The following is a 24,946-nucleotide window of genomic DNA, read 5'->3' on the forward strand; positions in this document are numbered from 1 at the left end:
TAAGGGTATATACATTCAAAGATTTTATTTCTTTTTTTCTACTATGAAAAAGTGTTGAATGCCAATGTATGGGATCATGATCCCCTTCCTATGTCCCGCTTAATATTAGCCAATATTAATCTCTTAATTTATGCGATCTATAGAAAGTCCAAAGAATCTCCACCTTCTGGAGATATACAAAATCCAATAGTGGCTGGCTGCCAGAATGCAGAATGCAGAATGCAGAATTGTTATAGTTTTAGCCCTATAGAGCATGACACTTCAACTCCAATTATGGTGATAATTGAATAGCTAATGCATCTTATATTTAGTCATTCCTCTTCGTGACTTGCATACATACTCATTAGCACCTACCCACAAGTGTTACCATGTAAATTAGCTCTTGGCTATGAACTATAAAGTGATGATTTATAGTTTTAGCTTAGTATAGCACCTACATCAAGCGTTAGTATTTCAAAATTATCACCGCTGAAGCCTTATTGAATAGATCACTTAATGCACACTCCAACACAACCACATTTTAGTATTTGTGCAGAATTAAATTCTTACACAATGTTGCAGTATATAATCTATATGTAAATTGCCTGAGACTGAGAGTAGGAGGAAGAAGTAGGTAGCATATCTCTGTTGTGTATGCTGTTTATCAATTTGATTTTTTTTAAAAAAATGACTAATTTGAGGAACAGAGATGAGTTCAAAGGCTGAAATAATAGAAAAGTAAAAGGTTGCATCCAACATTGCATCAGTGGCTTTCCACTCACATAATGGGACTTCCCCTTCCTCTCTTCTCCCTGCATGCCATCAAAAACTCTCTGGAGCATATTTTGTGGGTGCAAAGAGAGCATTAATCACAACATGCTGAGAAGGGAGGAGAAACTGCTGCATTGGGGCATAAAGTTTGTTCTTATCTTGATTTATCAGGGCAAGAGATGTACATCTGGGCCAGGCCCTGTTTTCTAATTTAATATCTCAGATCACAGAAAAGTACTACCCTAAATCCTAATTAAATTTCTCCACAGGTTCTTTATTTAGTGGTTATCAGGGACAGATTGCACCTTTAATAACACTTTAAAAAACCCGAAACCTCTGTTCACAGCATTAAGTCATATCTCTTCATTGTTCTAAGCAGTATTATCCACAGTCACAGTCAGGTTCAGGGTTTCATTCAAGAATATAAATTAAAATTAACTGAAAGTCTTGAATCTCAGTTTTGGTCCCATGGAGCAGAATTAATTTTCCTTGGTTAAAGTTTTTTGTTGTTTTCTTGCTGAACTAAAACAACAAGAGGATTTAAATAGACATTGAAATGCAGAGAGCACAAACTACAATAAAATATGCTGTAGCTGTTTTTCTCGCTAATACCATGAAGTTACAAAGCTGGAGCACATTTCATGGCTCATTTTGACTGCAAGACACCAGTTTTTTGTTCAACAGAGAGCCAACCTAGGTATTTACTTAATATGAAGCATTCATCTACATATCTTGTTTTTCCTGAAATAGTTACAGGTGCATGAGAGCCTGAACCTTACTAGGATGACAGCATGTGGGAAGGAGAGACATACCGTACCTGTTCACTTCTCTCTCACACACACATTCTTTATTTCAGTCCAAAGACTCACAAAGACATTTTCAAAAGCAAAATAATACAGAAATACAGGGAAAGGGTTCCAAGGCGGTTGCTTGTTTTATCCAGAGCATATAGGTTTTTATTCACTTCTCTGCCAAGAATCAAGATTATCTCATATGGCTAGGAGCCTTAAAAAAATGAGGACATCGCTGCCCTGTCCCCGTCCCCACCTTGGCCACATCACTGAGCTGGACAAGGTTTAGAATAAGTGTAAATCTCTCCTTACTCCATTCCATCATGTTCCTAGAATCCCCTTTGCTTATGTAAGTTCTGCCAGCTGAGCCCTGGCTGAGCCAAGGCGAGGGACTTAACATCAGTGCAACTCTGGGTGAGCCCTGGCTCAGCTGAGAAAGCCCAAGATCTGCCTAATTCAGACTCACTCATCTCAGCAGATCTTGTGTTTGGCTTGATACTTGGTTGCAAGTACAATTAGCAAGAATCTATCATCTTTTAAAAGTAGGATTGGAACTGGCCCCTCGCATATATTGCTCAGTTCACTTCTGCCCTCTATTTGCTGTTTTCTGCTTTGCTTATGCAACAATTTGAGGTGTTCATAGTTTGTTTTGTTTTAGGCAATGAGACTTGATGCACACATACATGTTTGCCTTATCGTCCTCACCCATTTTATCTTTTGTCCAGTTTGGAGCAATATTTACTCAAGAGCTTTGAGCAAAATGAGGGATGCAGGGATAGTGAATTGAATAATAATGCACAAAATGTTCTCTTTGCTGGTTAGTGAACACAGCATCTTCCTTTAAATCCAGACAGAAAATTGCTAATAGGAACCATTCTGGAATCCTGAATGGAAACAAGTATTTTGAATTGATGGCATCTGTGAGTCTGCTGTAATAGCACACTTAGGGAAATCTTTGAAGTGGAATAAAACATTGACTATTTTTTTAAAAAACAAACAAACACATAAATAAATCACAGGCCAGCCAAACACATTATACCAAATAAAAGTGGCAGCATAATTTCATATTTATCATTTATTAATTTATAAGGCTTTTCAGAATAGTCACATCACAAAGTGATGTATAGTCACTAAAATATATCCTTAATATCAGCACTAGCTGCCCATCTGCAAACAACCTGGATCAAGGTTCTTGTGTTAATTTACAAGGCACTGATTGTACCACCAGAACCTTTGTATCCTACCTCGATAACTGAGATCAACTATGGTTGTTTCCCAACCTGGTAAGGTTCGGTGATACCAACATGAAACTAAGCCTTCAGTGTTATTGACCATCTTGTAGAATGCTCTCCCAGTAAACATTCAGCAGACATCATTAGCATTTGTTTGCAAATACTTGCTGAAAACTTTTCTTTGCTGACAATCTTGTGCAGACAACTAAAATAAAATTGTACAGTTCCCTGGTGACCTGTGATGTCCATTTTTATGTAGTTTATTGTGTTTATGTGTGTATACTGCTTTTACATTTTTGTTATGAAATTGCAGTATATAAGCATAAAGGAGTAAAATATCAACTGTGAAATACAGCAATTAAATCTCATTACAATCAGACAAATTAACAGGCTAAAACTATCATTGGACACATGCCCAAAGAGCCGCCCTCATGTTTTAATCCTCGAAGATTTTTCTGAAAATGTATGGCTTTATATCTCATTTAAAAGAGGTCAGCAATGAGACTTGCCTGACTTGACCCACAATTGCTCATTCTCACTCTTAAGGCTTAGCTGGCAATTAATACCAGTCTGTTCTTAATCTGTTTGTTTTTATTATTATTGTAGAAATTTTGGTTTTACTGCATTTTTTATTACACCAATTTGTGACTTTTAGATGAAAAGTTGCTTAAAGGTATTTTTAAAAAATAAACAGAACATAGTAGTTCATATTTCCACCATCACTTCCATATATTTGCACTTTTCCTGCTTACAGTTTTCTGCAGCTATCAGTGAACAGTTTGATGAGCTCTTGCCTCCAGACAGATTTTAAAAACAAAACAAAAGGAAAGTATTAATACCAAGTAAAGCTATGGTGTGAAATAGTCTGTTCCAGATTTGTTGCTAAAAATAGTTATGAATTGGTAAACGAAAGGCAGGATCTTCCATGGTCCTTGAAATAAATCTAGGTTAGTTTTACCTGCTTACAATTTTTTTACCTGCTTAAAATTACCGGTAATGTTCCTGATCATACTGATAAATGAATGGGAAAGAAATGCAGCATTTGGTTGTGGAACTCAAAGAGATCCCAGTTATGTCACAACTAGAGGGGAAAGCATTGTATAATGTAGTGGGCATTTATAAGCAAAACTAATGGAGAAAAATTATTGGGAGCTCATGCACACTGCAATATTTTGCTATGCCTAATGACTAGTGCAATAAAATCAGGCACAGGTCTGGGCTTTTAAGCTCCGTGTCTAAGTGCGTCCTCTTCGCCCCGGCACTTTCACCAGGAAAACCCATGTTTACTGCTGAATTGGAGAAAGCAGCAATCCATGGAAAACCCAGTTTTCGTTTGCTCTGATTCAGCAGTAAAATGCGAGTTTTCCTATGGAAAACGCCGGGGGAGGGGCCAAAACAAAATCCCTTATCAGATCAGACATGGAGCTTTAAATCCAGGCCAGACCTGTGCCCAGAAACATGGCAAAAAATGAAAATTGGATGTGCCCTAACTACTCACCAGTGCAATACAGTCATACCTCTGGTTACGTTCGCTGCGGGTTGCGTACATCACGGGATACGAACGCACCAAACCCAGAAGTACCGGAACGGGTTACTTCTGAGTTCGGTGATTTGCACATGTGCAGAAGTGCCAAATCACGCGGCGAGCATGCACAGATTCAGCGGTTCGGGTTGCGCACTGCTCAGGTTGCGAATCGGGCTCCAGAACAGATCCCATTCGCATCCAGAGGTACCACTGTATCCATTTGTGCTTTTGTACAGACAATATTCCGTACTTATATGGAATTATCCTGAATCTGGCATTCATAGATTAGATTCTGACTACTTCCATCCTGGATGATTACCTCATCACCTCCCCCCCCCCCTTACTTCCACAGGTAGATCTGACACCTGCCAAAAATCCTTACTGACAAAGTGCTGTGATTAGGTTGATCTTATGACTTCAAAGGCACTTCATCAACAATCCTGCCCCACTCATCTAGGTCTGTCCATAGGATATGACTAAGCTGTTAACAAATTTCAAAGGACTAATAATATAGAAACAAAAAATGTCCTTAGACCACAAATGAACCTATCAGTTAAATTGTTCTGCAGTGCCATCTAGTGGGAAATACATATAACAATTTTGCCCAGAGGGGGAAATGGATTATATTATAGTACTAATACTTCCCCCACTTTATTTTAGACCATAGCCCAACTTGATTAACTTTCATGCACATAGAAATAATTTTTTTAAATGATCATCTGTATTGCACACAAATAGTGAGTTTTTCTTCTCTCCCAAATAGTAATTACAAATCCTGTTGCAGACTATTATCTCTTACAATATATGAAAAAATCTTTCAGATTATTGTTCCTATTGAGCAGTGAAACAAGAATCAAAGTAGGAAAAACGTTTTAAGAGATGCTAGAGGAAGGCTTCATGCAAAATGTCCCAGGTTCAATCCTTTGCATATTCTGGTAGGCTGGAAAAGACCCCTAGCTGAAACATAGGAGATCTGTTGCTCTTCAGTGCAGACAGTCCCAACCTAGATGTTTATAATTCATCTCACTATGTTCCTGTGAGCAAAGAGGAAAACAGAGTGGCTTCTTGAAGAGTCAAAGGAAGTGAAGGGGGGAAAGCAGCATAGAAACCTGATATAAAGAAGGTGATGCATTGATTTACATATTTCAATTACAATTTCTGATTCGCTGCTAGAAAAGATCAGGCAGTAACAGAACAATTTATAGGTCTTCACTTTAAAATGCGGTGGAGTACAGGATCAGGTTTAAGGTGCTGGTTTTGACCTTTAAAGCCCTATGCAGCTTAGGACCCTCGTAACGGGGCCGCCTCTCCTGGTATGCCCCGCGGAGGACCTTAATGTCCACAAATAACAACATTCTGGAGATTCTGAGCCATAAGGTGGTTAGATTGGTCTCGACTAGGGCCAGGGCCTTTTCAGTACTGGCCCCAACTTGGTGGAATGCTCTTTCATAGGAGACAAGGGCCCTCCGGGGATTTGACATCTTTCCACAGGGCCTGAAAGACAGAGCTGTGCCGCTTGGCCTTTGGGTTGGATTCAGTTTGACCCCTGTGTTTTCCTCCATCATGGTTTTGATTTATAGACTACTTAAAATGAGGCTGCATTTTAAATTTTAATATTGTATTTTAATCTGTATTAATTGTTTTCTTTTCTTTTATGTCTTATTGTAATTTTATTGGTGATAGCCGCCCTGAGCCCAGTTTTGACTGGGGAGGGTGGGGTATAAATAAAAAATTATTATTATTATTATTATTATTATTATTATTATTATTATTATTATTATTAAAATGACTGCATGTTTGCTTTGCGTGTCCATTACAATTCCAAATTAAGGAGCCCTTACCTTTAACAAGAAGTGTGGTGAAACCTTGATTGCTAATTGGCCAGGCAACTGCAATTAATATTGCCTTTCATCTAATTATTTTTGTGGAAATTTATACCCTCTGTATTGTGCCTTGGTCAGACTACTGGAGTACTGTGTCCAGTTCTGGGGTCCACAGTTCAGTGGCATAGTGTTGGGGGGGGTGTCTGTTGCCCCCGGCTCCTTTTTTGAGTGGGCATAACCAGGCACCTCCACTATAGTTCCCTTATCAAGGGGAGCTGTGCCCTTGCTGGCCTTTGGGGTTGGGGCATGGGCGGCAGCAGCAGCTGCTCCGCCTGGGAGCGGAAGCATCGGGAAGGTGGTACCACTGCCCCTCTCCAATTCTGTGATTGCGGTGGCGCTGCCTCTTTCCAAGGGGGCACATTTGGGGAGCCCTGCAGCTGAGGGAGGAATGAGTCCCTTTGGCCATGTTGCCTTGCGGGACCAATGCAGCTTGTTCCTCCGCACACCTGTTGTGCCGAGGGAGAAACGAGCTCCATTGGCCACGGCCCCTTGCAGTGCCAGTGGAGCTCATTTCTCCCTCCATGCGCCTTGCAGGCTGAGGGAGAAATGAACTTCCTTGTCCACAGCGCCTCCTGGGGTTGGAGTCAATGGAGCTCATTCGCTTGCACTCTGGGCACTGGTGTCCAGAGCACAGAGGAATGAGCACCATCAGCCCTGACCCTGTGAGGCGCTCTGGCCAAGGGAGCTCATTTTTCCCAGTTTGCCCCAGGAGCTATGGGCTCATGCTACGTCACTGCCACAGTTTGGTAAAGAGGAGACTTAGAGGAGATGTGATAGCCATCTTCAATTATCTAAAGGGCTGTCACATGAAGGATGTAGCAAGCTTGTCTTCTTCTGCTCCAGAGACTAAGTCTCTAACCAATGGCTTCAAGTTACAAGAAGGAAGATTCCAACTAATCATCAAGAATAACTTTCAGATAGTAAGAGCTGTTCAACAGTGGAACCGACTCCCATGAGAGTTGGTGGACTTCCTTCCTTGTCGGTTTGTAAGCAGACGTTGGATTGCCATCTGTCATAGATGCTTTAGTTGAGATTTCTTCATTTCAGGGGGTTGGTCCAACTCTACAATTCTATTATTCTATGATTCCATATTTCAGTTTCCTGTTCATTATGTTGCTTTGAATGTATACTTTATATTTCACCTTCTTCAGTAGTGCTTTGTTGTCTATTGTTTTATTTGGTGTTTTAATTAGTTGCAAACCACTTTGAGAATTTTTATTAAAAATATAAGTGGTGTACAAACTGAATGAACGAACGAATCAAAGTAAGGAGGTCAGAGAGAAGACGCCAGCAATTTCTCATAAGATTTAGACAGCGATAAATAGATGTATTGGCAATAACTCCCAGTGAACTGAAAAGGATTTGGTTCTGAGTAAGCATGCTTATGATCATGCTGTTAGCAAAGCTTACTTTCCAAAGCAGACATCTGAGCCCAAAGTCTTTTAGCAATGCCCATTCCTTTCATTATTGACATTAAGCCACCATTTTGAAGAGCAATATGATCACTGAGATCATAAAGCACATTATAGAAATGGAAAATTGAAGTATCTCTTGAAAGGAACATCAGCCTTTTGTTTAACATTCTGTTTAAGTCCCCAGTTCTTCAAGGGAGGAGAATTAAAGTGAGATGGGAGAAGAAAAGAGAAATGCATACCCTTCTTTCTAAAGTGTTCATGCGCTAAAATGCTTTCAGTGTAAAGTGCCCTCCATTCCTCCTCAGAACACTCATGTCCGCTCTAGAGAAAGAAGTAACATTGTCTTTGGGAAGAATAAAAACTCTCGGGTCTAGTTATGTAACTTTCACTGAACCTGATTTTGTATTGTGTTGACTATCCTTTTGTATGTAAAGCTTGTCTGAGCACAGAGCTGTGTAGAAGTAAGGCATCAGCTCCAAATAATCCCTTGATACTAGTTTAAGCATTAAGGTGACTTGGTTCCACTTGTACTAAAAGTGCTTCTTATTTAAAGCTGCCAAAATGAATGCACAGTAGCTAAGATTTGGGCTTGCACTATTTTTCTCTTCTGTTCAGGCAAAATTGGTATGCACTGACACAGCTGTAAATATAGTAAAACAATGCATGAAAATGAAGTCCTTTTGTATACATATTAGTATTTCATTTTCCCACCAGTATTTTTTTTTAAAAAAGAAGAAAATGGAAATAAATTAGTCACTGGGTTAAAATGCTTTGCCATGTCAGTTTTTAGTTATATGTTTCCAAGCCTTCTGGGATCACTTTATTACACACTTCACTGCTCACTAACAGATTCTTCCCTGCAAAATCAGTGACAGTGCACTTTATTTATTTATTACATTTATATTCCACCTTTCCTTCAAGGAGCTCCATGAAGCATACGTAATTCTCCCTATGTTATCCTCACAACAACCCTATGAGATAGGATAGGCTGAGAGCAAGTGGTCCCAGGTCACTCAATGAACTTCATAGCCAAGTGGGATTGAAATATTGGGGTTCCATATCCGCGTCCAACATTCTAACCACTACACCACACTCACTGCTGCTTTGTGCATCCATGTGTGTACATAATGCTGGCACCTCTGATTTAAAAAATCAGTTTGTCAGCATAGTCACACTAGCTAACTCTATGCCCCATGTCATGCTTTCTGCTGGCCCTTCCTCAATACATGCATAGAGCTGCACCTGTACATGATAGCATGTTTAGATGCTATCACTTGTTCATTTATTAAATTGCCCTTCACCTGAGCATCAAGGAGTAAAGCAGAGCCCAGAAGCATTCCCAAGCTACGTGCCTGGTTGTTCAAAAGCACCATCAATAACAGAACACATATTCTCTCCCAGTTTTAAAAGAGTGAAGTGGCACGACACCTGCAAAATACTCCAATGTAAAAGACCCCAAATACAGCCTCTGCCTTTGTAATACTGTGAACGATTCTGAACAGCCCCACAAACACAATTGCCCACACTGTCTTTCTAGCTTCAAATGCATGTAGTTACTTCTATAGTTTTTAAAACCAAGGTTTGCTAGTTAATATTTACTTAAGTTTATTATAGAGGAAGGGACGCGGGTGGCGCTGTGGGTTAAACCACAGAGCCTAGGGCTTGCCGATCAGAAGGTCAGCTGTTCGAATCCCCGCGACGGGGTGAGCTCCCGTTGCTCAGTCCCAGCTCCTGCCAATGTAGCAGTTCGAAAGCATGTCAAAGTGCAAGTAGATATATAGGTACCGCTACAGTGGGAAGGTAAACGGCATTTCCGTGTGCTGCTCTGGTTCACCAGAAGCGGCTTAGTCATGCTGGCCGCATGACCCGGAAGCTGTACGGCGGCTCCCTTGGCAAATAATGTGAGGTGAGCGCCTAATGGTCAGGGGTCCCTTTACCTTTTTATTATAGGGGAAGAAAGATACCTACCTCCTTGCCGTGATGCTAAACAAATTCTTGACTTTTTACTCTTTCCTTGTACTGTTACTGTTCATTTCCAGGGCTCTCTTGTACTTCCCAGACCGGATTATTCTACCACTACCTTATGTTACCTTTTAAGCTTTTTCACTACACCTCTGATTGTGCAATGTGCTTATAACCTTTTCATTCTTTGGCCAGAGTACCAAGACTCCTGTGAAATACGTCCTAGGACACATGATTAATCCACAGTGTAGCAGTGAGTTGATGCCTTTACTCCAGATTCAAGTATTATCAGACTATCCCTTGAAACACTGAGGACTTTCTGTTTAACCTTTTGTCTGCTAGAAGTTGGTGCTGGTGTCCCACATTCATAACATGCATTTACAGCCCACGTTTACTCAAAAATTCAAGGCAATTTTGGAACCACCTTTGCAAATGAAACCATGAGATGAATTATCGGGACATAAGCCTATTAAAAGATTTGCTAATTACTGTTCTGATGACGTTTCTTTTAAGACATTCAAATCAGTATGCCAATATTTAGAAGTAGATTTCCCCACTCAAAAATGTGGCAATCTGGACTGCACCTTGCAAAAGGTTTCAGATAATTACACCTGCCTGGACTGGTGAAGCAACAAATGTAAGTAGCACACGCTTGCCACATATTACCCAGTCTTGGTTTACATAAAGCAAGACAGCTGTCTGGAATGTACATTTGCTATATATAAAAAAAATGAAGCTGAAGCTCCAATACTTTGGCCACCTCATGAGAAGAGAAGACTCCCTGGAAAAGACCCTGATGTTGGGAAAGATTGAAGACGCAAGGAGAAGGGGACGACAGAGAACAAGATGGTTGGACAGTGTTCTCGAAGAGAACATGAGTCTGACCAAACTGTGGGAGGCAGTGGAAGACAGGAGTGCCTGGTGTGCTATGGTCCATGGGGTCATGAAGAGTCAGACACGACTAAACAACTAAACAACAACATATATTTTCCCCATTCCTTATTAAAATTTTGGTCTTCCTGGTTTCTGATTCTTCCGGACATTTTTGCCATTTCTGCATAGTCCATCAGTTTAATCTGCCATTCTTCTCTGGTGGGGCTTATGTTTTATTTCCATATCTGAGCTGATAGCATCCAGTCGCGTACATAAAAAGTCTCTTCTGGTCCCTTGGAATTTCGGCACCTACAATTTCTAAAAGAAAGCTTCCATTTTTAAAGAAAACATTATTTTTTTATTAAGAAAATCAGTTCATTATATATCATCTTCCTTTTTTCTTTTCTTTTACTACCTTACAGATCCACCACATGTGGTAAAAGGTGCCCTCTTTTCCCTTACATTTCCAGCATGTATTTAACCTTGCTTTATACATTTGCTAGGGGCTAAATACCAGATAGCAAAAAAGGCAATCATGGGAATATAATGATCACAGAACAAATGAATCTAAAAAGTGAAAGATCCCTGAAATGAGATGTATAGAATTAAAGTGAAGAATATAATTAAATATATATTTAATTCTATACATCTCGTTTCAGGGATCTTTCACGGTTTAGATTTGTTCTGTGCTCAGGTTAAATACCAGCAATATATCATTTTCATATAATTTTCTTTCAAAATATGGCATGCTGTAAACTTCAAATCCCGCATCTCGCATGTTGCTAGTTGTATATTATATCCAAAGTCCCTCACCCAGTATATCATAACTGATTTGACCTGTTCGTCTTTAATTTGTTGTAATGATTAATAACAGATAGAAGGATAAATCGCTTTCAAACTGCTCTGTGTCCTGTGCGGCTCCCATTTTTGTCACTGATCATTTTGGTTCAGTGTGGGGTTTTTCGTTTGTTCTTGTCAAATCACCATAGAAAGGCAATGGGGGTGTGAATGGCTGCAGTAGTAGCAACATGGATGCTGGAGAATAAAAAGACCTTCAAACTCTTGATCTTCTCTTTTCATGGAATGAATCCAAAGTACAGAATCGCCAAAGACTTGGAGAACTGCTTCATCCTTTTTCATAATGAATAGTTTAGTAATTCTCAGAGAGATGAGATAATTGTCAGTGCAACCAACGTTCAGAACTAATCATTAAGAAATTTGGAAGGCTTGCCTCTGCTTGAGCAACATTAAAAAATAACAACAGGACAACTATAATAATAAGGCAAAGCCTTGCCACTTTTTATAGGGATTAATGCAGTAGGTGGAATGTAGGTCATTATCATCTCCAAATCTATGTAAAGGCAAAGTTCAAGTGCTGCCATCTGTGTCTGGTTTGGATTTACACATCCAAGGCCTGTAAGGTCACCTCTATCATTTTTGTTGTTGTTTAGCCGTGTCCAACTCTTCGTGACCCCATGGGCCAGAGCACTCCAGGCACTCCTGTCTTCCACTGCCTCTAGTAATTTCCCTTTCAGTGTAGCAGCACTCATGCTTTGAAACTTCCTGCCTTTTAATATCAAGCAGGGTGCCTTCATTGTACTATTTGGAAGCTTGTTCAAAACTTATTTGTTTTTGGAACCCTACCCAGAGATACAATACATACTTGTTTTGAATTTTGTGGATTTTGTAAGTTGCTTGTAAGTTTTGTGAGTTGCTTTTGTAACTTACTTTTTTGTGTAAGTGCTTAACAATTTCAAATAATCATCAGTTGTATTTTGATGATTTTATTATTTCTGTTTTTAAAGTTAGTCAATTTATCAGTATACCTACAACATAGCTGTCAAGTTTCCCCTTTTCTCGCGAAGAAGCCTATTCAGCATAAGGGAATTTCCCTTTAAAAAAGGGAGAACTTGACAGCTATGACCTACAACTCAGTGCCGTGTGACTGTAGTAATGCATGAGGGGCGCAGGTGGCGCTGTTGTCTAAACCACCGAGCCTCTTGAGCTTGCTAATAGTAATCACTGTGTCCCTTTGCACCAGAAGTGGTTTAGTCATGCTGGCCACATGACCCGGAAAGCTGGCTGAGGACAAACACTGGCTCCCTCGGCCTGAAAGTGGAGATGAGCAACACACCCCATAGTCGAATTTGACTGAACTTAACCACCCAAGGGTCCTTTACCTTTACCTTTACCTTAGTAATGCATGAAAACCACTAAAGTGATTCTTCACTGACAATGAAAGATGTAACTTCCTACATCTTTCTGAAATTTCCTTACTACAGGGGTTACAGACGCTTCAGGTTACAGACTTAGGTTAAGAACTTTGCTTCAGGATGAGAACAGAAATCGTGCAGCAGCGGCCCTGCGGCAGTGGAAGGCCCCATTAGCTAAAGTGGTACCTCAGGTTAAGAACAGTTTCAGGTTAAGAATGGACCTCCAGAACAAATTAAGTTCTTAACCTGAGGTATACCACTGTACAAGAAATTGGTTTTGGTTTTTCCAAACCTCCTCCTCAGTTTACTCAATTTAGAATAATCTCAGATTCAGAACTTGTCAAAATTAAAATCTTCAGAATTATCCACAAGGAGTCTTACAAACATCTTTGCAGCTGCACAGTATGGCCTCTTTTCTTCCTGTAACCTTGCCTTGCCCATCTCTATACATTAATAGTTTGTGTTTGATTAGCTATTGATCCACATAGCATTCTTGGGAGAAGTGGGTTTTGTTAATGCCAAACCATACACATACTTAACTATTTTGCAACGCAAATTCCCCTCCATAGGTTTATGAAAGCAGATTTCCAACTGCAGAAATTTCCTATTAGACATCCCACCAACCCACACCAACCTTTGCTTACACCCTGACCCAGTGACTGTTTCTCCATGGGATTCAGTAGCTTTGATTGACTATACAGTAATTAACAGCACAATCCAATAGCCATAGCTGTCAATTTTCGGATTTGAAAATAAGGGATCAGCAGCAGCCTCACCTGTCCCGGGGACAGTCTACGGTATATCTAACAATCCAGGATAGCAGCGAGAAACAGCGCTGGAATAAGGCAATTTCCAGCAAAAAAAAAAGGGGGGGAAGGCTGACAGCTATGGCTTGGAATAAGGGAGTTTCCCACCAAAAAAGGGAGGTTTGACAGCTATGTCAATAGCCCTTGCACTGAAGGAAACCCCAACACAGTGAAAATTATTTAAACTATTTATATCTTGCCTTTTCATCCAGTAAACTTTCAAGGTCACAAACAATAATGAATAGAGAACAATAAATTAAAAACAATGTTACAATAGTGTTTTGAAGGACTCTTGAGTATCCTTATAAAAAAAGAAGTTTTTCACATTATCATTGTACTGTAACATCCCTGAGAGAACTGAATATCTTCCAGCTTCAACCTTGGCATAGCGTTGGCTGACCTCATCACAGAGGTCAAAGGTTTCACTGTGCCTACTTCCAAGCTCAGTAAATCTGCAAAGTTGTTCACAGCAAGCATCTAAACACATTTATAATGTGATACACCTCACCAGATCAAAAAGGCTTCACGCTGGTCTACATGAAGGATTAGGGTTAGGGTTAGGGTTACCATTTCAATCAATGGCTTCAACACTACCCTGTCATTAATAATGTTGTCTCCCACGGGATTCATCTTAAAGTTCTCCTGATCAGGTAGTAATGACCGTTTGATAAAATAACATGGCAGCCTTGATGTATTATGTTCTGAAAGGTGCCAGTGTCTGATGTTCAAGAAGAAAACAACAGATTTTTGTAGCAATCTTGTTTATCAATCTGCAACAGGGTGTGACATATCACCATGTCCCTGATATAATCAAGAAGATTAGAGGTTTATTTATCAAAGTCATACTGTTGCACAAAGGTATAATTAAGAAAAATGACGTGACGTCTTGAATCTCTCTATTAGCAGGAGCAGTAGATGGGAGAGGGCTTCAAAGTTAAGAGCCTTGCTTTTACAGAATAATCAGTGAGTTAATGTGTGTAGGTAAGGAGAAGATTGCGGCAGAAGGACACACCTCAGTTTATAGGCATTCCAGTGAATGTCTGCACAGCATCTACAAAGCCCTATTTTTCCTTGGTCCCTGGTTGCATGAAAAGACTGTTACACCTGTGCAGGTTGAATAGGCATAGGTTCACATACATATTCATTTAGTACTTGTATTTCCTGAGAATAGGCATAAGTGTTCAAACTGTGCCTAAAGACATATTCAATGTACAGGATCTTTCCCATGCGTATTTTAACAGAGACATTTGTCTATCTTTAGAAATGTATACAGTGTAGTTAAATTGGTATTGGTTCCCAAAAATGTCCAGTGCAGACAGTATAAATTGCCCACAATATTGCGTGTGCCTAATGATGTGAAAGTCCGGGGGGGGGGGGGAATGAGGGAGGGGATCTGTTTTTTCGAAAAAACCTTTGGGAGGAAAATGTTGAACAGTAGCTGTCTTGTGCTCAATGGAAGAGTTGGGTCAGATGCAATTCAATGTCATCTTTTAGAGGACACGAATTTATGATTTGGAGTGATCCTAAATTTATTTTGGGGCACTCCTAGTTCCTTATGCTTTTCTAAATATTTTGGCTATTATTGGCATGGGCACACATTCTCAACAGTCTGCTGCTCACAAGTAAAGCATTGGGCTGGACACCATGCAACAAAATCTTTTTGTGGACAGTCTTCTGGATTTGTAGGTGTATAATCTGGTATAAGCTGAGGCTCCAATACTTTGGCCACCTCATGAGAAGAGAAAAATCCTTGGAAAAGACCCTTATGTTGGGAAAGATTGAGGGCACAAGGAGAAGGGGACGACAGAGGACGAGATAGTTGGACAGTGTTCTCGAAGCTACCAACATGAGTTTGACCAAACTGCAGGAGGCAGTGCAAGACAGGAGTGCCTGGCGTGCTCTGGTCCATGGGGTCATGAAGAGTCGGACACAACTAAACGACTAAACAACAACAACAATCTGGGGTGGCTTAAAAGCTTATGGTAGACATGACTGCCCCAGTTCTTTTATTGTTGTCATTGCTTGGGATTATGTAATTATGAACATTATAGTGGCCAACCAAATGCCTGTAGGAAGCTCTTGAGCAAGTCCTGAGCACAATAGTGTACTCCTCTCTTGTGGTTCCAAGCATTTGGCATTCTGAAGAATTGCTGCCTCAGACTGTGAAGGCAGAACATAGCCATTGTGGCTAGCAGCGATTGCTAGCTCCCCCCCCCCCCCACGCCATAATGGATGTTAAGGGTCAGGGACATGTAACCTTTGGTTATTTTAGAAGTTTTCTTATTGAGCTATGTTTTGAACTTCCATGCAAATAGGGAACTGGGAATTACCAACTTCAGCATTATGCAACAATCACCATCTGCATGCATGATGTCATAAATGAGACTTTGTACTTAAAAGCAGATTAGTTCATTCAGATATTTGTTCCCTCCCAGCAAAATTGATATTATCTTTTTTATCATTTGTGAGTATGACAGCACAGATAATTAAGGCATAACTAATCCCTTTTCAGTGATCCTAGATTGTTTACTCATTGGAAATTTTATTAACCTGTCTTTGATTCATTTGTTTTCTTCCCAATGGAGGAAGAAATCTATTTGAAAGTCAAGATAAGAATGTTTAAGCCACTGATTTTTTTACTCTCTCTCTTGCTATTCCTCTATTAACCTCAGTTCTCAAGACCATATTTTAGCCAATGAAATAAGAATTAATATTGATTTGCAGGCAGAGTCGTGAAGCATGTGAAGTATTTTTTTTAATGCCTCTGAGTAGCTTGTGGTTATGTGTGTGTGTGTGTGAATTTGTGGTGTGAGTGGGGAGGGAGGAGTTATGTTTTTGCAGTATGAGGGGAGTTGGGATTTTGTGTATTTAAGGAAATTTGATGATTAGGATCAGTATCCCCCCCCCCCCCCGAGAAAAATAGGTTCCGGTACTCACCATGAAGTAAGTGCCACACTTTTTAACCAAAAAAGAGAGAGGTGCCTGTACTCCGTACCCACTGAAAAAGCACTGATTAGGGTGATCTTTTTGCTAATATGAGTTCAAATGAATGGGTTGAACTGTACTTAATGTTCTCGGTAGTGGCACTCGCCTTGTGGAACCCATCAGATGTCAAAGAGAAAAACAGGTACCAGATTTTTAGAAGACATCTCAAGGCAGCCCTGTTTAGGGAGGCTTTTAATGATTTATAGATTATTTTATTTTATTTTTCTGTTGGAAAGCCTCCCAGAGTGGCTGGGGAAACCCAGCCAGATGGGCAGGGTATAAATAATAAATACCTTTACCTTTTTACCTAGTCATTTGTGTAATAAGGCTAAAAGACATGGGCTTCCTCCTGGTTCATTAAGATTCCTTGGCAAAAACACTCGTATGTGAAGCATTTGCATTTCTTGACTGTATTCTCTTTTTCTGTCTGTCTCTTTCTTTCTCTCCCTCCCTGTCCTGCCCCATTTTTCTAGGACTTACTGCTGCAGCATCCCTTGTGTCTTTGGCATGGGCTTTGGCTTCATATCAAAAAGCACTTCGTGATTCCCGTGATGACAAGAAACCAATCAGTTATATGGCTGTGATAATCCAGTTCTGCTGGCATTTCTTCACAATTGCTGCCCGGGTGATTACTTTTGCTCTCTTTGCCTCTGTTTTCCAACTGTATTTTGGGATCTTCATCGTCCTCCACTGGTGCATCATGACCTTCTGGATTGTCCATTGCGAGACGGAGTTCTGCATCACTAAGTGGGAAGAGATTGTCTTCGATATGGTCGTTGGGATCATTTATATCTTTAGTTGGTTCAACGTCAAGGAGGGAAGGACACGCTGTAGGCTTTTCATTTACTATTTTGTGATCCTTTTGGAAAACACTGCCTTGAGTGCTCTTTGGTACCTATACAAGGCTCCTATGATTTCTGATGCATTTGCCATACCGGCACTATGTGTGGTGTTCAGCAGCTTTTTAACCGGCATTGTTTTTATGCTGATGTACTATGCCTTCTTTCATCCCAATGGACCAAGGTTTGGGCAGTCACCAAGCTGTGCTTGTGAGGACTCTGTAGCTGCCTTTACTCTTCCCCCGGAAGTAGCATCAAGTACTTTAAGGTCTATTTCTAATAACAGGAGTGTCACAAGTGACCGGGATCAGAAATTTGCAGAGAGAGATGGGTGTGTGCCTGTTTTTCAGGTGAGACCTACTGCACCTTCTACTCCTTCATCACGGCCACCAAGGATTGAAGAATCTGTCATTAAAATCGATCTCTTCAGGAACAGGTATCCAGCATGGGAGAGACATGTATTGGACAGGAGCCTGAGAAAGGCCATTTTAGCTTTTGAATGTTCGCCTGCTCCTCCACGGCTACAATATAAAGATGATGCCCTTATACAGGAGCGGTTGGAATATGAAACAACATTATAAATACAATTTTTAAAGAGAGCTCAATGCAGCGGCTACGATACATCCAAAATAAAAGGGTGGCAATAGGGCCGTGGCAATAACTTAACTGCATTCTACAACAGAGCAGCAAGAGGTAATAGTATCTGGCTACCATCATGATTATCATTTGATCCGCTGTCCCACAGTCTGTCGGTAATACACCTATAAAGCAGCAGCATCCAAGAGCTTCAAAAAATCTGACTGAGAAATAGACCTAGTCCAGTTACTTCCTATTTCTTTCAAAGTGCACTGCACAGTATTTAAAAGTAAAACAGGAAGGTTTGAATGAGTTGCATCAACATACCAGTTAATGCATTTTTAATTTTATTTTAGAGAAACTTCAACTATTGGTGTTTGCATAGTCATTTACAAAATGGAGAAACAGTCGGGGGGGGGGAAATGTCAAAATAACTTATTTTGCAAAAGGCAATGTTACTGTTAAGTGAACTCTAGTTTCTATAAAAGAAATTATATAAAAAAATATTATTCTCTAGTCTTGAATAGGTAAATCATAAAACATTTGCAAAAGAATTACAATTTGAAAAAGACATTCAGGTGTTTTTTTTCTGAGTCTAGAACTAAATTAAATTCTAATTGAGCAAAATACATGTGTTGCAATCTAAGGAGCTCTTCATATTTATATATTTATTTGCTTTCTTTTATTCTATTTAACAGAAATATTATACATACAATTTCAGGGGTTTGGCATTTTAAAAACAGAAATTCTATGCAGATGGCTCCCCAGCTTTCAGCTAATCTTTAGCAATGTAAATTAAATGATAATCATGATTAAATTTTCAATTACAAAAAAAGATTGAGGAAGAGAAATTACATCAAAACAAGAAGGTATATTTCCTGTATCTAAACTTTTGGTGATCATGTTCAGGACAATATTAAGAGATGAACAGACTTTTAACTTACGTTTTTTTTCGGGATCTGGGATGCATAGCTCTGTGTGTGTGAATGTGTGCAGAAGATGCGATAAGAAACTACAATGTCATACCCTTCTAGTGCCAAACATTGCTGTAACTGCAAAATTGATATTGTTGTTTGAGGGACAGAAAATGGGTGGCACGAGTACTTAAGCAAGAAGCTGGGAAGAACAATCATACTTTCCACATTTGCAGACATCACTATTTTCTTAAGGTGAAAATTGGCTACTTGTCTGTAAGTATCTAAAGTAAACACACATTAAACCAGGCTGTGTGCAACATGTTCTTGAATTGGCCAAAACCTGTTTCTCTGAGTTTGGATGTATGAGAATGAGCTTCAGAAAATCTCAGGCTCATGGGCTCCCTTCATCCCTCTCCTACTTTGCACAGCTGCAAATAGATCAGAAACTTCCACTTCCATCTTAGACTGACCATAGCTTACCATGTCACCTGAATGCTAAACTATGCCAGTGATTTTATGATCAGTTGAAACCTATGGTTTGAAGTTGGCTGCTTTCAACTAACCATAGTTAAGATTAAGATGCTGTTGAACTGAGATAAGTTTCTGAACACTTTCTCTCTCTTTTTTTTCTGAACACTTTCTCATTGCTATGTTGAAGAAGCATGGACAAGGGAAAGTTTCTTTTTTTAAAAAAAAAAACCTTGAGCATTCACATATTAGCATTGCATCCAGACTATCTATTAAAACTCACTTGTACAATAGTGCTTTTGTTTACAGCTATTCAGGTATGAAATACTTCCCTTGGCCAAGCTAATTGTATCTTCCTTATGTTAAAAGTATCCCTTTATGGTGCTTTCAGTTGCATTACAGATGCAAGTCAAAATTTGATAGTATTTTTTAAAAAAACAAAACCAGGTGCAAATTGGAATAACTCATGTAATATGCCAATATTTTTCTAAAGCAAAACACAGTACACAAGGTTGTTACTTTTTATAGACTTTGAATATTTTCTCACATGACTCATTCTCTTTAATAGCTTCAAGTTTTAAAAATAGTCCACAAATTTTATCAGCTGGCTCTTTGTACATTGATGTGGCCATGTACTCTTGATGCCATATTAATTTGTTTTGCAACATAATAGCATATGAAAGCCTCTATGGGAACCTTTAGAATATTCTGAAAATACTGAAGCCTTCAAATGAGTGTTTCAAGTACAATGCAGTGTGTATATTGGATATAATGATAAAACTTATTTCCCCATGAATTCTTGAGAGAAGTATAAAGAAGCTTCAGAAATAAATTACGAAGTTATGGTATGATGAACAGACTAGGAACATGAAGGTGTTGTGCTGTTTGAATAGTATGAGATCTCACTGAAAACACGGTAAGATCACAGTTTTCATGCTTTTAATTCAATACATCTTCTAGGTATAAGCAAGTCATTATCTCACTATGCATCTATAATAGGTCAGAACAAATGGCTACCACAACACAGAAATAATCATCCATGGTGGCTTTATCATGTGCAGATCCATACTATATATTTAAAAACATTTTCAATTCACATTTAAAGCACCCCAAATGAATCATGTGGCCCGTAATTTCTCCCCATTTTCAGCACAATTAGCAAACCACAGTTTCTTGGGTTCTTTGCGGAGGTCCTGTGTGTTGAGTATGCTTTAAATATACAACGTGGACAGTGCAGATGTTTCTCTCAATCCACCCCAATAATTACCAATTTCAGATGTGCACTTGCAATGGAATATAAACAACCATAGTAAGAAAAAATGGAATATAAAGAACTAAAATAAGCAAATATTGGGCATATGGCAAAGACTGTTGAACAGATGACTTGAAGGTAGCCAACTTGTTTCCTGAGAAACAATCCAGTGTAGATGTAAATCCCTTTCAGAAGAGTAGGACACAACTGGAATTTTTCCATTTGAGCATCACTGATCTCAATCCAGCCCAAATTCAACCAAGTCCTCATATATGAACTGGTCTGAGTCTGCCCAACTGTGTCAGCATGGCTTGTTGTATCCACACCAGCTGCATGTCACTAGATTTGATTGGTGTTGGAGAAGATATACTACCTTGCATTCTGGATGAATTTGTCACAGAACAGAAGAGATTGTAGTCTGGTATGTTAATCTTCAGCACCATGGAAATTAAAGATAGGCCTAGTTTGAGCTGTACTACACAGCATTTCTCAAATTTGGGTCACCAGCTGTTTTTGGACTACAATTCCCATCATCCCTAGCTAGCAGGACCAGTAATCAAGTGATTATGGGAGTTGTAGTCCAACAACAGCTGGAAACCCAAGTTCAAGAAACATTTATTAGTATGCAGATGGAGGATCACACGACTTAGTGCTCCTTTACACAAAAAGGTCCATATACAAAAATAGATGCCAGGAAAGCATTCTAGCAAAGCCATGCCCCTGATACATTAGTGTTTCATGTAAATGGGATCTCTCGTATAAGAGTGAAGAGGGGAGACAGAATGCTTTAATGCAGTATGAAATGGTACAGCCCCAAATACAAGATTAACTATCTCAGAAGAACTAGGCATCATGTGTCTGCTGTGCATTCTGGTGGTGCATAAATTAAGCCTACTCTGTTAAAAGATTATGGGGGGGTATATATTTTTAATCTGCAGGCATATGAAAAGCATGTTTCTGCTGGTTGGAAGTTCAAGGTGTTTTGTTCTACCAAGACCTAAAAATAAAACATCAGTGGTAATAATAGTAGTAATTATGAATGAGTAGTAAATATTTAGGGCTTGTTGATCAGAAGGTCGGCGGTTCGAATCCCTGTGACGGGGTGAGCTCGCATTGCTTGGTCCCAGCTCCTGCCAACCTAGCAGTTCGAAAGCACGTCAAAGTGCAAGTAGATAAATAGGAACCGCTACAGCGGGAAGGTAAACGGCGTTTCCATGTGCTGCTCTGGTTCGCCAGAAGCGGCTTTGTCATGCTGGCCACATGACCTGGAAGCTATACGCTGGCTCCCTCGGCCAATAATGCGAGATGAGCGCGCAACCCCAGAGTCGGTCACGACTGGACTGGTCAGGGGTCCCTTTACCTTTTAAGTGAAGGGGCAGATGCAGAGAACGAGTGGCATGTGCATTCCTGTTTGGGAGGAGGGTGGCTATGACCACACATGTTTACATACATCTCTCTCATACACATTTTTTATTACTTAATTGTTGTATCTGCACAACAGATAAAGCCTATTGAAATTGTTCCTCCTAGCTATCACTTGATTTGGCATTCCCCATGCATGTCAATCAGCTAATGGCCTGGCACAGCATCAAAGCAGACACACTGTAAATTTATTTCATTCAGAAACAGGATTATATTGCTCTAGATACATCTTGTAGTAAGCAATATAGGGCTTTATATCCAATCAGTGCCCTTGCATGTGATCCAGTGGGAAGTATCTGTTAAAGAAGAGGGAGGGGTTTTTTGTGAGTGCCCCTTCCCTATCTCTGATCAGAGTTGCTGACATTGTGGTAACCGATTTTAGGAGATGAGAGGCAATGAGCAAATGAAAGTGGGTGATTTCCAGCACTTGTCCACTGATTTCAGTGTGTGTGCTCAGAGGAGTTTTTGCTCCTTGGCTCTTGTATTCTGGAATTTGTTCACATGTCAAGAATCTGGCTGTAATATAATGGTGGAAGTCTGCTGTTGTGTCACTTGCTCCTTTGCATGTCAGGAAACAGAAAAAATTGTATACATCCTAAGGAAACTGGTTCTTCCAAACCCACTGTGTCTGTTAAAGCTAAGCATCTTCAGAGAAGACATGATTTTTTATATAATGGTAAGTTGTTCATAAATCAACAAACCTACACTTTTACATCTTGGCACAGTATAACAGAATTGAGAAATGTGTTGAACTCCTTAATTATTTTTAATTGCTCACTCTTTCACAGGAAGCTTAAGTAAAAATCAAGCATTTGATTTGAATAGCATAATTAATACTTTTTTGCATTCTCACGTTTTTGGTGAAACCATGTATTTTTATTGTTCTTTTTTAACTATTTTTCTTTTTCACTGTGTATGAGAGAGATTTTGAAAACCTAACCTGAAGATTTATTCAGAGATCACATTATTCATTTGCATATTTCTTCAGTATTCATTGTCTATTTTTGTAGAGCTTTCTGGAGTTCCTTTCTGGAGTGAAGCAGCCTATTTCAAAAAGCAACACATGAACTACTGCCAAAATAAATTACCCATGCAACCAAAACCACAGTTTGATGTATAACTGATGGAGTTGCCCAGCAAATTTATACTCTCAAAAACAGTCCTAACTCCCTAGAATAGCAGCACTATTCTTTGGGAAGGTCTGTGGGTGACAAATGATGCCTGTGTGACAGGTTGAAAAGGTTTTGTGAAGAAACTGCATTTCGCCTCTCACTGAGCTTCAAGTCAATCACAGTTCTTTTAAACCGAGGGTTTTCAGTAATATGTTTTACCTTAAGAGAAAGCAGTAAGCATAGGGTTGAATAATATTTTTAAGTAAGTTTGCCCATCCATGTTGCTGAAAATGTCAAAAAGTATACAGATTCATTTCACTGTATCTGAAGAAGTGTGCATGCACACGAAAGCTCATACCAAAATAAAAACTTAGTTGGTCTTTAAGGTGCTACTGAAGGAATTTTTTTATTTTACTTCGATCCAGACCAACACGGCTACCTACCTGTATACAGATTCTGTTAGCATTGAGATTTTCTATTTTGCTTTGATGGAAAAAGAGAATGGAAAGGAAAAGTAGCTTTAAAGGCAGTTTATTATTTATTAATATTGGTCACGCATTAGCAATAATATAGTGATGTGATACCACCAAAATATGTTTACTGTTGGCAAAGGTATTGTGTTATTGTATATTATAAATTTATAGAACTATATAAAAAGTATAGGGTACAGTTAAGAAAGGATTCAGAGTGATCTTTCTTGAAGGTTTCTTTGCTCTCAGTTGTCATTTCCAAAGTGGCTTTTCTTTAAAACAAAAACCAAGAAATGATGTTGGGATCCTAATGCCCTTTAGACAAAAGCTGCTTTGGAGGTGGTGGTGAGGAAATCTAGAACCAGCCCTATCAGCAGCAAAGTAAAGCTGCCACTTCAGACAAATAACTCTGGATGTTATAAGAAGGCAGGAAATTATGACTGCTGTATTTTTGCTGCCCAGGAGGGGGAGACGTGTTTGTAGGATTTTCTTCCTCAGGCATCAAAGCAACTTAACCAGCCTCAGCTTTGGGTACAGCCTGTCTGCCTTGACTTGAGCATGTGTGTGTGACAGACACCAAAATATTTTTCACCAGCCCTGGCTGAAGCCCTGTGCAAACACATGGGGGGGGGGAGGAGGAGGAAGAGAGAGAGAGAGAGAGAGAGAGAGAGAGAGAGAGAGAGAGAGAGAGAGAGAGAGAGAGAGAGAGAGAAGCATCTTAACTGAGCCTGTGTGTGTAGATCTTACACACACATTGGACCAGTACACAGCCACCATGACCCCACTTCTCCTTCCAAATATGAATATACTTATCATTATCTGAACAAGTATGAGAATGGAAATGTTTGGTGGGGAGGGGGAGGCACCTCTGGCACTTAGTTCTTTCTCTGCTCCAAATCTTCCCCTAGTGGTCTTTTCCCTCTTTATAATTTTAAAAGCGTATTTGGTCTCCAAAAAGCATAAACGGCATCAAGGTTCTTGATAAGTATGTTTAAAACATAACATGTTTTTAGCTCATCGGTGTGCTGTGGGCTGCATTCCATTCTTGCTTTCAGCTCAGCTATAAACTCTAGGGGCAAGATGAGTTACCAAAATGTCCTGCTTTTAATGTCAACTGCTGATTTTTTTTAATTCTCCAGAAAGCCATTACATGTAGAATGCCCCTTTTTGCTTGTTCCCATTTGTACAGATACAGTACACACATTTGCAGGCAGAAGGTCCACTTTTACCCGTAAACTGCCCATAACTTTCTGTATAAGAGGAGATATTTGCAAGCATATTTGTGCATTTTAAAAGTGTACACTATGTGCTACTTTGTTGCATGTCGAGGTCACAGGACACACACACACACACCCAAAATAATCCACACATCACACAGCAATTTAAGTTTAAGATTTTGGACATTATTTTGGCCAAAACTTTACTTAAAATACAACCAAATGTGAGTGGTTGCTT

General features: G+C 39.5%; 1 protein-coding gene across 1 annotated transcript in view; it reads left to right on the top strand.

Annotated features, from left to right (window-relative positions):
• The window catches only part of LOC118090321 (XK-related protein 4), a 33,793-nt gene extending 9,655 nt beyond the window's left edge, over positions 1-24,138 (top strand). The window contains exon 2 of the mRNA XM_088675494.1: positions 16,909-24,138. Within this exon, the coding sequence (XP_088531620.1) occupies positions 16,909-17,855 (947 nt within the window). The 3' untranslated portion in view covers positions 17,856-24,138. The remainder of the gene's footprint in view (positions 1-16,908) is intronic.
• Positions 24,139-24,946: the final 808 nt, after the last annotated feature.

This window comes from Zootoca vivipara, chromosome 8, assembly GCF_965207765.1.
Source record: "Zootoca vivipara chromosome 8, rZooViv2.hap1.1, whole genome shotgun sequence".
Taxonomy (NCBI): domain Eukaryota; kingdom Metazoa; phylum Chordata; class Lepidosauria; order Squamata; family Lacertidae; genus Zootoca; species Zootoca vivipara.